General features: G+C 44.2%; 1 protein-coding gene and 2 long non-coding RNA genes across 13 annotated transcripts in view; 2 read left to right on the top strand and 1 right to left on the bottom strand.

Annotated features, from left to right (window-relative positions):
- The window catches only part of LOC126986266 (uncharacterized), a 2,962-nt gene extending 629 nt beyond the window's left edge, over positions 1-2,333 (top strand). Inside the window, exons 1-2 of one of the 2 annotated variants that reach the window (XR_007739468.1) lie at positions 1-787; positions 986-2,333. The exon at positions 1-787 is cut by the window's left edge and continues 629 nt beyond it. This is a non-coding gene — a long non-coding RNA (uncharacterized LOC126986266). Of the gene's footprint in view, positions 887-985 lie in introns of both variants that reach the window. The other variant, XR_007739469.1, reaches the window with a different exon arrangement.
- LOC126986262 (arf-GAP domain and FG repeat-containing protein 1-like) overlaps positions 1-13,166 on the top strand; it is a 31,253-nt gene extending 18,087 nt beyond the window's left edge. For 2 of the 10 annotated variants that reach the window (XM_050842237.1, XM_050842241.1), the window contains 6 exons: positions 3,104-4,363; positions 6,588-6,845; positions 7,311-7,421; positions 8,743-8,760; positions 9,235-9,395; positions 11,488-13,166. In XM_050842237.1, the coding sequence (XP_050698194.1) occupies positions 3,104-4,363; positions 6,588-6,845; positions 7,311-7,421; positions 8,743-8,760; positions 9,235-9,395; positions 11,488-11,541 (1,862 nt within the window). In that variant the 3' untranslated portion in view covers positions 11,542-13,166. Of the gene's footprint in view, positions 1-3,103; positions 4,364-6,587; positions 6,846-7,310; positions 7,536-7,658; positions 8,334-8,742; positions 8,761-9,234; positions 9,396-11,487 lie in introns of those variants that run through there. The other 8 variants (XR_007739464.1, XM_050842238.1, XR_007739461.1 and 5 more) reach the window with 8 other exon arrangements.
- On the bottom strand, positions 4,626-6,581 carry LOC126986264 (uncharacterized). The gene is made up of 2 exons (XR_007739466.1): positions 5,894-6,581; positions 4,626-5,742 (listed from the first exon to the last, which is right to left on the bottom strand). It is a non-coding gene; the product is annotated as an uncharacterized LOC126986264 (long non-coding RNA).
- Positions 13,167-13,854: the final 688 nt, after the last annotated feature.

Below are 13,854 nucleotides of genomic sequence, written 5' to 3'. Positions count from 1 at the left end.
GGTTAGCATATACCTTGTGTCACTTGTAAACAAACACACACACACACACACACACACACACACACACACACATGCATTTTTTTGTGTAATGAATGCACACACATATATATTTGCTGTAATTTGTATACGCACATATATATATATTTGTAATTTGTCTGCGCACTCACACACATACATATATACACGCACATACATCCACATAAACTCAGTATAGATCGTCAAATGTTTGTTTATCACGTCACTTTTTTTATTCCTCCCCGTCTTTCACACTTTTAACTAAGGATCGAGGAGGGCAGAGAACCACCATTAGGAGAACACTTTTGTCAAGCCTTTCAATTTATCTTATTATTACTTGATTTTTTACGTATATTTTACAACCAGTCGTGAGCAACAGAAACTCCCCTCTCAAAACTTCTGTTTCTAAAATTGCGAAAAACTGTTATTGAGAATTCCACAAGATTATCCAGAAACAGGTCACATTATTATCTGATTTTTTACATATATTTTACAACCAGTCATGAGCAACCAAAAACAACAGAAACCGCCCCCCTCAAAACTTCTGCTTCTAAAATTGAGGAAAAAGTGTTATAGAGAATTCCACAAGATTATCCAGAAACAGTTCGGGAGAGATATATTTGCTGTCATTCCTTTTCCTTAATTCCACCTCCCAAGTAAACAATAAGGGGAAAAAAAAAGCCCACAAAACTACTGCTTCCAAAATTAACCCGTCCGCTACGATTGGCATGGATTTGGCCTTCACTGGTAGCCTGGTAACATACACTCCCAGGTCTTTCTTTGCCTCTGTGGTGGATAGTGGAGTGTTTCCCATGTGGTATTGGTGCGCTGGATATCCCTTCACTGGTAGCCTGGTAACATACACTCCCAGGTCTTTATCTGCCTCTGTGGTGGATAGTGGAGTGTTTCCCATGTGGTATTGGTGTGCTGGATAGCCCTTCACTGGTAGCCTGGTAACATACACTCCCAGGTCTTTCTTTGCCTCTGTGGTGGGTAGTGGAGTGTTTCCCATGTGGTATTGGCATGCTGGATATCCTCTCCCAAGGTGCAGGACTTTACATTTTTCCTCACTGAATTGTAGCAGCCACTTTTTGTTCCATTCCTGTAGCTTGGTGATGTCTTCTGGTAGGAAATCCGCAGTGAAGGAGTTAAGGAAAAAAGTGATAAAAGATTCCAAAAGATTATTCAGAAACAGTTTGAGAGAGATAATTATTTGCTGTCATTCTTTTCATATAATTTCACCCTCAATTGTTCATCCTAATGGTGGTAATCTACTCCTCCTCTTCTTTTAAAATGTGCGTGCCTGATTGTATACCTTTCCTCTGTGAATGATATAAATGGGAAGCCTATATATATATATACCTAATCTAAATGTCTGTATGCCTGTATATATATGTAAAAGGTATGTTCGTATGTCCCTGGTCTGTTCTTTCTAGTAGTTGACTGCATTGATGTCTATATTAATTGTTACTATACTCATTTATCTTCCATGTGGTAATTCCCTCTCTATATTTACTCTGGTGGTAGCGATGTAACAATTCCACTTATAATTATTTCATGGGGTACTTTTCTTCCTTTTAATCAGTGGTGTAGTCGTAGAAGTAGTGTGTATTTTCGTCCTCTTTCCCTGGGCATTCGTTTCCCATTTTCTCTCCCCGGGCACTCCTGTTTTCTGTTAACGGTGAGGTGGTATACTGTCCTATTTTTTTTAATCAGGTAGGTATACACTGAGCTCTGATATATTGGCCCCATCCTTCCCTGCTTCCTGTATCTTGCTTTCTGGCTTAGTAGAAGAGGGCGTAGATGGTGAGGGTGGGTGGGTGGGGTTGTGTAGATATGGGAGGAGGGAGGAAGTAATGAAGGTAGGAAGGGAGGGAGGAAGAGAAGGAAGGAAGGAGAAAAAGAAAGGAGGGAAGGAAGTAGAAATGAGGAAGGAGAGGAAAGAAGAAAGAAAGAAAGAGGGAATAGGTAAGGAATAAAAAAAGAAGAGAGGAAAGAAGAAAGGGAAGAAGTAGAAAGGGAATTAGGGAGGAAAGTAAAAAGGAGTGAAAAAAAGAGAAAGGAAGAAAAAGAAGAAAGGAAGGAAAAAACAAGAGAAAAAGGGAAAAAAGAAGAAAAAGAAAGGAAGGAAAAAGAGAAAAGGAAGAAAAAGAAGGGATTAAAGAAGAAAGGAAGGAAAAAACAAAGAGAGGCAGAAATAAAGGTACAAAAAAAGAGAAAATAAAAAAAGAAAGGAGATGAAATATGAAAACCAGGAAAAAGGAAGAAAAAACAGACCCAATTTTCAGAGTAGGAAGAAAAACAAGATAAATTAACAAGGAGGTAAAAAAAAAAAAAGAGGTGGAGGAAAGGAGAGAAATATCCACCTCCATTTCCTCCACCTCTCCCTGCTTATTCCCCTTCACTCCTCCTCCTCCTCCTCTTCCTCCTCCTTGCTTTCCCTCTGCCATTTGCTTGTGATGTTAGCCTTAGCTTGTAAAAAAGGGTGATTTAAAGTATATATATAAACCCCCATTGCACTGTAGATTTGAAGGCTTCTTGTTGCTTGTAGAGGTTAGGGAAAGGGAGAGGTAGGGAGGGTAAGGGAAGGGAGGAAGGGAGGGTCAGTGTAGGCTATAGTTAGGCAGCTGTGCTTCTCACCATTCCCCTTCCCTTCCCTCCCTGCTGCCCTCCCCTTCCCTTCCCTCCCCTTCCCTTCCCTCCACTTCCCATCAACTTCATTTTCTCTTTCATTTCTCTCTTTCATTCTTTCGTTCTCTTTTTTTATTCTTTATTTTGTTCTTTCTTTCCTCGTTTTTTTCCTTTCTTTCATTCTTTCTTTCATTCTCTCTCTCTCTCTCTCTCTCTCTCTCTCTCTCTCTCTCTCTCTCTCTCTCTCTCTCTCTCTCTCTCTCTCTCTCTCTCTCTCTCTCTCTCTCTCACACCTGTTGCATCATGCATTAATGTTTTCTGTCACATTCCGGAGGCACCCCGCTTCATCCACCTCCCCCCCCATGGCCCATGCAGCCCCGCCCCGCCCCGCCCCGCCCCTCACTGTGCCCCAGCTGACGTCTTGCCCCAAAGTGGCTAGATTTATTTTTTTCCCCAGAAGACCAGACAGAAGCCGGGTCATCCCCGCTCTCCCTCTCTCCTGGCTCTTCCGCCTCTCCCTCCCTCTCCCGCTCCCACTCCCCCATCCCCATCCCCCGTCCCGTGCGCACCCCGTCACCCTACCTGGCCTGGGAGGATCTGGAGGGTGAGGAGGTGAACGCTGGGACTCCTCTCATCCCCATAGCAGAGAGCTTCGCCTCGCTCTACACCTCCGAGGCCACTAACGCTAAGCCCGGCTCCACCCCCTGCACCCCTGTCTTTGCCTCCGGGGTCAGCGCTCAGTTTGTCTTCCCCACTAACATAGGCGGGGGCGGGGAGGCCTCAAAGCCCTCCCCAAAATCGTCCTCAAAGCCGGCCTCCCCCGCCCCACCCCGCACCTCTGACACTCATGCACCCTCTGCCACTAACCACCCCCACTCTAGAGACAAATCCCCCTCACCCCCGGGCCCCTCCTTCCCCCTGCTCAGCCATGCCCCGTCCCCGCCACCCAGCAGCAAGGCACCCCACACCCCGCGGGGACGCTCAGGCTCCCCCTTTTTCCCCCTGAACCGCACCTCCTCCCTCCCGGGGTCTAAGGCAGGTCTTGAGGCAGCCCCGCACAGCCCTTATGGGTCCCCGCGAGGTGTGGCGCTCCTTCTGTCTACCATGGGGCGGCGGGGGTCCTACCAGAGCCTTGGGGGGTCCACGGGCTCTGTCAAGGACGAGGAGCACCTCCTGGACGACCTTGAGCCAGAGGAGGAGGACGGCCGGGGCACAGGGGAGGAGGAGGGGCCAGGGCAGGAGCCGCCCCACCCCATCTCCCGCCCCATCCCCATAGCCCAGAGCCTCCTGTACCGCCACGGTGGCCGTCCCCTCAGTAGCAGCTGCCCCACCCGTGCTTCCCCCCTCACTAACCCCCCGCTGCCCCCTCTGTCCCGCCTCGCCACTAACAGCCCTTGGGGGGCGCCGGGGCGGGGCCAGGGGGGCAGCACCTCCACCAGCATGACACCCACTAATGCCACTCTTGCAGGGGCCACCGCCACAGCCAGCCGGCCAACCCCCCCAGGCCCCCATCTCCCCTTCTCCAGTAACCCCCTCACTCCCCTCACACCCCACTCCTCCACCTCCTCCTCCACCCCCAACACCAACACCGCCGCAGCCGCCGCCACTGCCGCCGCCGCTGCTGCTGCCGCCGGCGGTAACCCTCCGCAGGACAGGTACGCCGCCCTCAAGGACCTGGACGAGGAGTTCAAGACGCAGAAGGAGAGTGAGACCTCCAGTAAGTCACCTACCCACCTCCTCCTGACCTCTGACCTCACACTAACTGATTGGGTCTTTGATAACTGTTTTTTCTCCTATTTTTATCCATACTTGCATTTCGTATTGATTGTTTTAATTTTTGTATCTATATGTGAATTGGATGAATGAAATAATGTAATAGTTTGTCTCCAGTAATTCACCTCCACTCCCCTTGACCTTTTCTGACCTCAGACTGACTGATTGGGTCTTTGATGATTGTTTTTCTCCTGTTTTTATCAATATTTGGATTTTGTTTATTTAAATTGGATGAATGAAATATTGTAAGAGTTTGCCCCCACTCACCTCTGCTCCTCCTCGTGACCTCTGACCTACTCTGACCTCACACTTACTCATATTTTTAGAGTTGAAATATTTGAATCGGATTAAATGCCGTAGTAGTTTCCCTCCAATAAGTCATCTCGCCTCCTCCTCGTGACCTTTGACCTTGCACTAACTGATTGGGTCTTTATTTTGTATTTCAGTTTTTTGGATAATTGTCTCTTCCTATTTTTATCTATATTTGCATTTTGTATTTTTTTAGAAACGAAATATTTGAGTTGGGTGAATGAAATATTGTAATCATTTGCCCCCAGTAAGTCACCTCCACTCCTGCTGACCTTTTCTGACCTCACACTGACTAATAACATCGGACCTTTAAATATCCGAACTCTATGAATGAAATATTTTGTAGTTTTCCTCATAGGGTAGTGAGCGGAAGGTCGGTTTTTAGATAGGAAATATACCCAGCATATCTCTCCTCCCGAAATTGACCTCTCTTTCGGCCACCTCTTCGGATTCTTTTTAGGAGCAGCGAGTAGCGTGCTTTTTTATTGTTGTTTCCTTTTTTTGTGCCCTTGAGCTGTCTCCTTTGTTGTAAAAAAATAAAATGAAATAAAATAAAATACCCTTAAAAAGCTTGAGCATGTATTTTTTTTTTTTTTTTACAACAAAGGAGACGGCTCAAGGGCAACAAAAAATGTACAAAATAAAAAAAGCCTGCTACTCTCCGCTCCCACAACAGACAAACACAAAGAGTAGCCAAAACAGAGGTCAATTTTGTGTGGATAAATAAGATAAATAAAATAAATAAATAAAAAATGGTGGATGAGAGGTTGCACTGGACTGGAATGGATTAGAATGGGAGTGAGTCAAGGATGAAATAAGTGGTTTTGAGATGAGGGAAGGAAGGGAAGCAAAAGGAAGAAAGGGAGGGAAGGAAAGGAGGAGTCAGGAGATGAAAACATAAAAGGAAGAAAAGAAAGATAAGTTCAGAGATTAAGAAAACTCGTTGAGGAAGAGTTCTATTGTATTTCCGTTTTCTTTAAGGGCCCAGATAGCACAATGCCTCCCCTCTTTCACCTCTCTCCCACACTGGACTGGAATGGATTGGATGGGAGAGAGCGAGGGATGGAATAAGTGGTATTGAGGTGAAGGGAACCCATTGAGGAAGTTCTATTGCATTTCCGTTTTCTTTAAGGGCCCAGATAGCACAATGCCTCCCCTCTTTCACCTCTCTCTCCCACACTGGACTGGAATGGATTAGATGGGAGAGAGTCAAGGATGGAATAAGTGGTTTTGAGGTGAAGGGAACCCATTGAGGAAGAGTTCTATTGCATTTCCGTTTTCTTTAAGGGCCCAGATAGCATAGTGCCTCCCCTCTTTCACCTCTCTCTCCCACACTGGACTGGAATGGATTGGATGGGAGAGAGCGAGGGATGGAATAAGTGGTTTTGAGATGAAGAAAACTCATTGATGAAGAGTTCTATTGCATTTCTATTTTCTTTAAGGGCCCAAGATAGCACAGTGCCTCCCCTCTTTCACCTCTCTCCTCTTCCCCTCTGATCATCTCCTTCACCCCTCTCCTCTCCCCTACATCTCCACCACACGCCCCTTTTTTCTCTCCATCTCTCCACACCCCTTCAACCACCCCTATCACCCCTCTTCCTCTCCCATCCTTCTCCACCCCATCCACCTTTTTCTCTCCCTCTCTAACCATCCCTTCAACCACCCCTACCACCCCTCTCTCCCCCTCTTTCCATCACCCCCTTCTGTCTCTCTCCGGCATATGACCACAGGTGTTGCGCCGACTAAACGAAACTTTCCAACTTTCCCTTCTCCTCACCCCTTTACCTCCTCTACTCTCCCCTCCACCACCACTCATTTAACCTCCCCTATTGCCCCTTCTCTTCCCCACCACAACACAGATGGGGGTGTCAGCTGGGCCGTGCCAAATGGAGCCCATCACCCCCACCACCCCAACACCACCGCCTCCTCTTCCTCCGTCCCCAACAATGGCTCATCCGGCGGCGTGTTCGGCCCCTCCAACATCAACGGCTCGGTCTTCGGATCTCCTCCTGGTGGGGTGTTCGGTGGGGGGGTGAACGGAGGCGCCTCTGTCATGGGTACGCCCCCCACCGCCCCCTCCCCGTGGCAGAACTTTACTGGCGCCAACCCTTTCTCTGGTAGGTTGTTGTTTTTGTTGTTCTTGGTTATTGTGATTTGTTGTGAGGTTTTGATAGTTAGTTTATTTGTTTATTTATTTTGTTTTATTGTTTTGCTTTGGTTGTTGTTTTTGTTGTTGTTGTTGTTCTTGGTTTGGTCTGTTATTGTGATTTGTGAGGCTTTGATAGTTTATTTATTTATTTATTTTGTTTTATTTTGGTTAGGTTGTTTTTGTCACATTGTTGTTGTTGTTGTTACTCTTGTTGTTGTTCTTTGTTGTCTGTTATTATGACTTATGTGAGATTTTGGATACCTTATTTATATATTTATTTATTTATTCAGAAAAGAGGGAGAGAATGTTTTGTGTGAGTTCATATATATTCTTTTCCTATGATGTTTACCTTCTCTAATTGCTTCCCTATTCATCCCTTCTCTTATCCCTCCTCACCGCCCTGGCACTACCTTCTCCCGCCTTTCCCCCACAGGAGTCAACAACGGGGCTGCCTGGGTGAACGGGGGGACAGCCATGAGTGCTCCAGGCCCCACCCACACCCAGCAGGGCTTTGGTGCCATGGTGCAGCCCAACCCATTCGGAAGTAAGTGAGAGAGTGTGGGAGGAGTGAGAGGGGTTAGGAAGGGGCTGGGAGAGAGATTGTCTTCAGGAGAGGAAAGCGAAAAGACCAAGGGGTTGAGAGAGGTTGGGGTGAGAGGTGAAAGGGAAAAGGGTTGGACAAGGATGTGGAAAGTGAGCGATGAAAGGGGCTGGAAGAAGCTTAGGGAAAGTGAGATTGTCTTCAGGAGAGGGAAGCGAAAAGACCAAGGGGTTGAGAGAGGGTGGGATAAGTGAGAGGTGAAAGGGAAAAGGGTTGGACAAGGATGGGGAAAGTGAGCGATGAAAGGGGCTGGAAGAAGCTTAGGGAAAGTGAGATTGTATTCAGGAGAGGGAAGCAAAAAGACCAAGGGGTTGAGAGAGGTTGGGGTGAGAGGTGAAAGGGAAAAGGGTTGGACAAGGATGGGGAAAGTGAGCGATGAAGAGAGGCAATGAAAGGGGCTGGGAAAAGCTTAGGGAAAGTCAGATTGTATTCAGGAGAGGGAAGCAAAAAGACCAAGGGGTTGAGAGAGGGTGGGGAAAAGTGAAAGGTGAAAGGAAAAAGGGTTAGAAAAGGATGGGGAAAGTGAGTGATGAAGAGAGCCAAAGGAAAGAACAAACAGGCTGGGAGAAGGTGAGGGAAAGTGAGATTGTATTCAGGAGAGGGAAGCAAAAAGAGCAAGGGGTTGAGAGAGGGTGGGGAAAGTGAGAGGTGAAAGGGAAAAGGGTTAGAAAAGGTTCTTTCGACCATCTCGGAAAAAAAAAAATCCAGCAAACAGTAACAAAAAAAATAGTTACCCCAAGCAGTATTTTCCTCCTGTCTTTTCCTTCCCTCCTTCCATTTTCTTTGATGCAGCAGTAACTAACCAATCTTCTTTTTAACTCACTCCGAATAAATAAAAAAAAAAAAAAAAAAAAATGCAGTAAACTAGTCGTAGAAAAATTGTTATCCAATGCACTATTTTCCTGACTTTCCTTCCTTCCCTCCTCCCGTTTTCTTTGATGCAGCCATGACTAACCTAATCTATCTTTCGACCATCTCGGAAAAAAACCCCATAAAATCCAGCAAACAGTAACAAAAAAAAAATAGTTACCCCAAGCACTATTTTCCTCCTGTCTTTTCCTTCCCTCCTTCCATTTTCTTTTATGCATCCGTGACTAATCTATCCTCTCACCCACTCAGGAAAGAACAACAAAAACTGCAGTAAATCCCACAGAAAAAATAGTCATCCACTTCTCTATTCCCTCCCACCCTTCCTTCCCCTCTTCCGTTTTCTTTTGATTCAGCCGTGACTAACCTATCCTTCTTTTGATCCACTCTGGTGCAGCAATCTATGGGATGTGGGGTAAGTGGAGGCCTTTAACCCACACTCCGTTTTCTGTTTCGGGGGCTTCTGCAATGTGTGTGTGTGTGTGTGTGTGTGTGTGTGTGTGTGTGTAAGGCTTGGGTTCTTGATATATTGTTTAATTAAATTGTTATACTATTTATATATTTGTGGGATGTTCTTATATGCTGTTGGGAATATTGATGAGAGAGAGAGAGAGAGAGAGAGAGAGAGAGAGAGAGAGAAATATTACCCCATCGATCTACTTACTTTTTTTTTTAACTGACACACACACACACACACACACACACACACACACACACACACACACACACACACACACACACACACACACACACACACACAAACAACACCACCAAACAAACAAACAACTGCCCCCCCCCCCCCAAAAAAAAATAAAAAAAAAATAAAAGGATAATAAAATAGAATTCAAAACAAAAAAACAAACTAACAATCCCAACATTTACTTTCCAGCTCCCGACCCCAACTTCAACCAGTTCGGGGGCGGGGCGGCCCTCAACGGGGGAGGGCCGGGGCCGGGGCAGGGCGGGGGCTGGGCCAACTTCCCCGCCAACCCCCCACAGCCCTCCAAAATGCCCTGGGGAGCTGCAAACGGAACCCCAAACCCATTTATGGTAAGTTAACGTCTCCTTCCAAATTTGACCTTCATTTTGACCTTCATTTTGACCTCTCCTTCCAATTTTGACCTTCATTTTGACCTCTCCTTCCAAATTTGACCTTCATTTTGACTTCTTCCAAATTTGACCTTCATTTTGACCTTCATTTTGACCTCTCCTTCCAATTTTGACCTTCATTTTGACCTCTCCTTCCAAATTTGACCTACATTTTGACCTCTCCTTCCAAATTTGACCTTCATTTTGACCTCCTTGCAAATTTGACCTACATTTTGACCTCATTCCAAATTTGACCTTCATTTTGACCTCTCCTAAATTTGACCTACATTTTGACCTCTCCTTCCAAATTTGAGCTTCATTTTGACCTCTCCTTCCAAATTTGACCTTCATTTTGACCTCTCCTTCCAAATTTGACCTACATTTTGACCTCTCCTTCCAAATTTGACCTACATTTTGACCTCTCCTTCCAAATTTGACCTACATTTTGACCTCTCCTTCCAAATTTGACCTACATTTTGACCTCTCCTTCCAAATTTGACCTTCATTTTGACCTCTCCTTCCAAATTTGACCTACATTTTGACCTCTCCTTCCAAATTTGACCTTCATTTTGACCTCTCCTTCCAAATTTGACCTTCATTTTGACCTCTCCTTCCAAATTTGACCTTCATTTTGACTTCTTCCAAATTTGACCTTCATTTTGACCTCTCCTTCCAATTTTGACCTTCATTTTGACCTCTCCTTCCAAATTTGACCTTCATTTTGACTTCTTCCAAATTTGACCTTCATTTTAACCTCCTTCCAAATTTGACCTACATTTTGACCTCTTCTTCCAAAATTGACCATTTTGACCTCTCCTTCCAAATTTGACTATTTTGACCTCCTTCCAAAATTGACCTACATTTTGACCTCCTAAATTTGACCTTCATTTTGACCTCTCCTTCCAAATTTGACCTCACTTTTGACCTCTCCTTGCAAAATTGACCTCTTTTGACCTCTCCTGAAATTGACCCCTCTTTTATCCTCCTTCCAAAATCAACCTCCCTTTTGGCCTCTCCTGAAATTGACCCCTCTTTTATCCTCCTCAGAAATTGACCTTACGTTTGTCCTCTCCCCTTCAGAAATTGACCTCTTTTGACCTCCTTCAGAAATTGACCTCACTTTTGACCTCCTTGCAAAATTGACCTCCTGAAATTGACTTCTTTTGACCTCCTGAAATTGACCTCTTTTGACCTCCCCTTCCAAAATCAATCTCTCTTGACCTCCCCTTCCAAAATCAACCTCGCTCTTGACCTCCCCTTCCAAAATCAACCTCGCTCTTGACCTCCCCTTCCAAAATCAACCTCGCTCTTGACCTCCCCTTCCAAAATCAACCTCTCTTTTGACCTCCCCTTCCAAAATCAACCTCTCTCTTGACCTCCCCTTCCAAAATCAACCTCTCTCTTGACCTCCCCTTCCAAAATCAACCTCTCTTGACCTCCCCTTCCAAAATCAACCTCGTTCTTGACCTCCCCTTCCAAAATCAACCTCTCCTTTGACCTCCCCTTCCAAAATCAACCTCTCTCTTGACCTCCCCTTCCAAAATCAACCTCTCTCTTGACCTCCCCTTCCAAAATCAACCTCTCTCTTGACCTCCCCTTCCAAAATCAACCTCTCCTTTGACCTCCCCTTCCAAAATCAACCTCTCCTTTGACCTCTCCTTCCAAAATCAACCTCTCTTTTGGCTCTCCTTCTAACATTGACCTCCCTTTTTGCCTCTCCTTCAGAAATTGACCTTCCTTTTTACCTCTCCTTCAGAAATTGACCTCCCTTTTGACCTCTCCTACTTCAATCGACCTCTCTTGACCTCTTCTGAAATTGACCTCTTTTGACCTCCTGAAACTGACCTCTTGACCTTTCCTCACAAAATCAACCTTTTTTTTGCCTTCTCCTATTTACTAATCCTTCTGTAGATAGGATGTCCATTTGACCTTTGTTACCATTATTACTATTTACTATTCATTTTACTATTCAGACTGTCATAGTGAAGCAAAAGCAGAACACTCAAAACTGCAAAGATGTAATGACCTGACCTTTGTTGACCTCTCTTTCCAGGCTGCTGCTCCCCAGATGCCTTCCAGCGGGTCATCCTACAACCCTTTTCTTTGAGTGGTCAGTTCGTAGGGGCAGCCTCCACCTCCTCCTCCTCCTCTTCCTCGTTCATCATCATACTTCTTTCCTGCTTTTTTTTCCTCTCTCGGCAAGGTCACAAAAAAGAGAAAGGACTTTTTTTGGATTTATTTTTACATTTTGGCCTGTCTGTCTTCGTCTGTCTGTCTGTCTGTCTGTCAATCCATCCATCTGTCTGTCTGTTTCTCTCTCCCTGTCCGTTCTTCTGTCTCGGCACCATAGCAGCGAGGATGACTAATGCTAATGTTGCTGCTAATACCGTGATCAACTAACAGATAAAAATAATGATAGTTTGACCGTACGAAGATGACTGAACAAATATATTAATGGACGAGAAGGCCACGTGAAATGATTTGCGTTAGAGGAATCAAAACAGACTTGTACACATTACTACATGATATGCATACAGGAAATACCTTTGGATTGGATTAAGAGTATATATGTGTGTGAAACTGATGGTGTGTGTGTGTGTATGTGTGTTTCCATGTGTGTATGAGTGTGTGTGCGTATCTCGAGGAAGCTTTGTGGTTGTTAGTGTACATAGCTTCATGTTTACATCATGCAGAACTCACACACGTACACATACACAGACAGACACATCAGCCTCGCCAATTAGTGCTTTAGGAAGTGTGTGCGCGCATGTACACGCACACACATACACACACACGGCATCAACTCGTGACTGGATAATCAAAATATGCACACAGGAACTGAATATGCTTGTGTGTATATGTATGTGTGTGTGTGTGTGTGTATGTATGTGAGTGTGTGTGTGTGTGTGTGTGTGTTCAAATGCGTGTGCGTGGGAAAGAGGTTAGCGTACAGTGGTGCTTAATTCTTAAATATACGTACATGTAAGTCTCTCTTCCTGGCGAGTGCACTTGTGTGTGTGTGTGTGTGTGTGTGTGTGTGTGTGTGTGTGTGTGTAAGTACTGCAACTACCCTGTGTTTCTGCAAAGTGTGTTATACAAGAAAAAAGGGAAAATAGTTGTACATATGTTAATTTTATTTTTCTACAAAACATCCGTAAATTTTCTACAGTGTTTCTTCCCTATATTTTTTCTCGTCTCAAATGGACATTACGTAGTCAATCATCAGGAGGCTCATTGTGTTATCATCATTTCCACCCTTATTATCATCTCTTATTACATCTATTTATACCATTCGTCAGGCACAGCACAGAAGCGTCTGCCTCGTCACAGGGAACCACCTCACCATTACGTTAGAGGGGAGGCTTAGCTCTGTTGTTACCATCAGGAGTGACAAATAGGAAAGGGTTCATAGCATCGTGCAAAACAGGAGAGAGAGAACGATGATTTTTTTTGTTGTGTAGCAAGTTAAAAGACACAAAAAATAATGTTAGCCTTTGATTACTATTATTACGAGTAACAAAGAGGAAAGCATTCATAGCATTGTGAGAAACAGGAAAGAGAACATTGATTTTCTTGTCATTATATAGCAAGTTAGAAGAGACAAAAAGCAATCTATCGGTCTTTATTTTGATCATTATTATCACGACTGACAAAGAGGAAAGGATTCATAACATCGTGCAAAACAGGAACATTGCTTTTCTTTTCACTATGTAGCAAGTTAAGAAGACAAAATGTAATCTATGAGCCTTTCTTTTATTATTATTACAAGTGACAAAGAGGAAAGCATTCATAGTATCGTACAAAACAGGAGAGAGAGAACGTTATTTTTTTCCCTTAATGTAGCGAGCTAAAAGAAAACACAAAGTAATCTATTTGGCGTTTTTCACTATTTTTATTATGAGTCACAAAAGAGAAAAGCACTTATCGCATCATGCAGAACAGGAGAATGAGAGAACATTGATTTTCTTGTCATTATATAGCGAGTTATACGAAAACATAAAGTAACCTGTTTCCATTATTATTACTAGTACTATTATTACTATTGTTATTATGAGTGACGAAGAGCATTCATTGTATCGTACAAAACACGAGAGAACGTCACTTTTCTTATCAACATGTATCGAGTTATAAGAAAATGCAAAAAGTAATGTATTCACCTTATCATTATTATTATTACGAGTCACAAAAAAATTTCAATGCACCAAAGAAAATGGGATAAGAAGTGAACGTGTTAACTCTCCTTCTGTTACGTTATAAGTCGTGAGAAAATTCCTAGAAAATTAGTGAAAGGCGACACAGTGCAAATGAGAGGCGGTTGAGGGGTTTCGTAAGTTCCAGATGCTTCGTTTTCTTTCACATAAAAACTTGGTGCTTCAGTGAATGTCCAAATCACACTTGTTAATTTTTCACAGTTTTCCCT

Source organism: Eriocheir sinensis, chromosome 61, assembly GCF_024679095.1.
Source record: "Eriocheir sinensis breed Jianghai 21 chromosome 61, ASM2467909v1, whole genome shotgun sequence".
NCBI classification, from domain to species: Eukaryota; Metazoa; Arthropoda; class Malacostraca; order Decapoda; family Varunidae; genus Eriocheir; species Eriocheir sinensis.
This window is presented reverse-complemented; position numbering and strand designations above follow the sequence as displayed.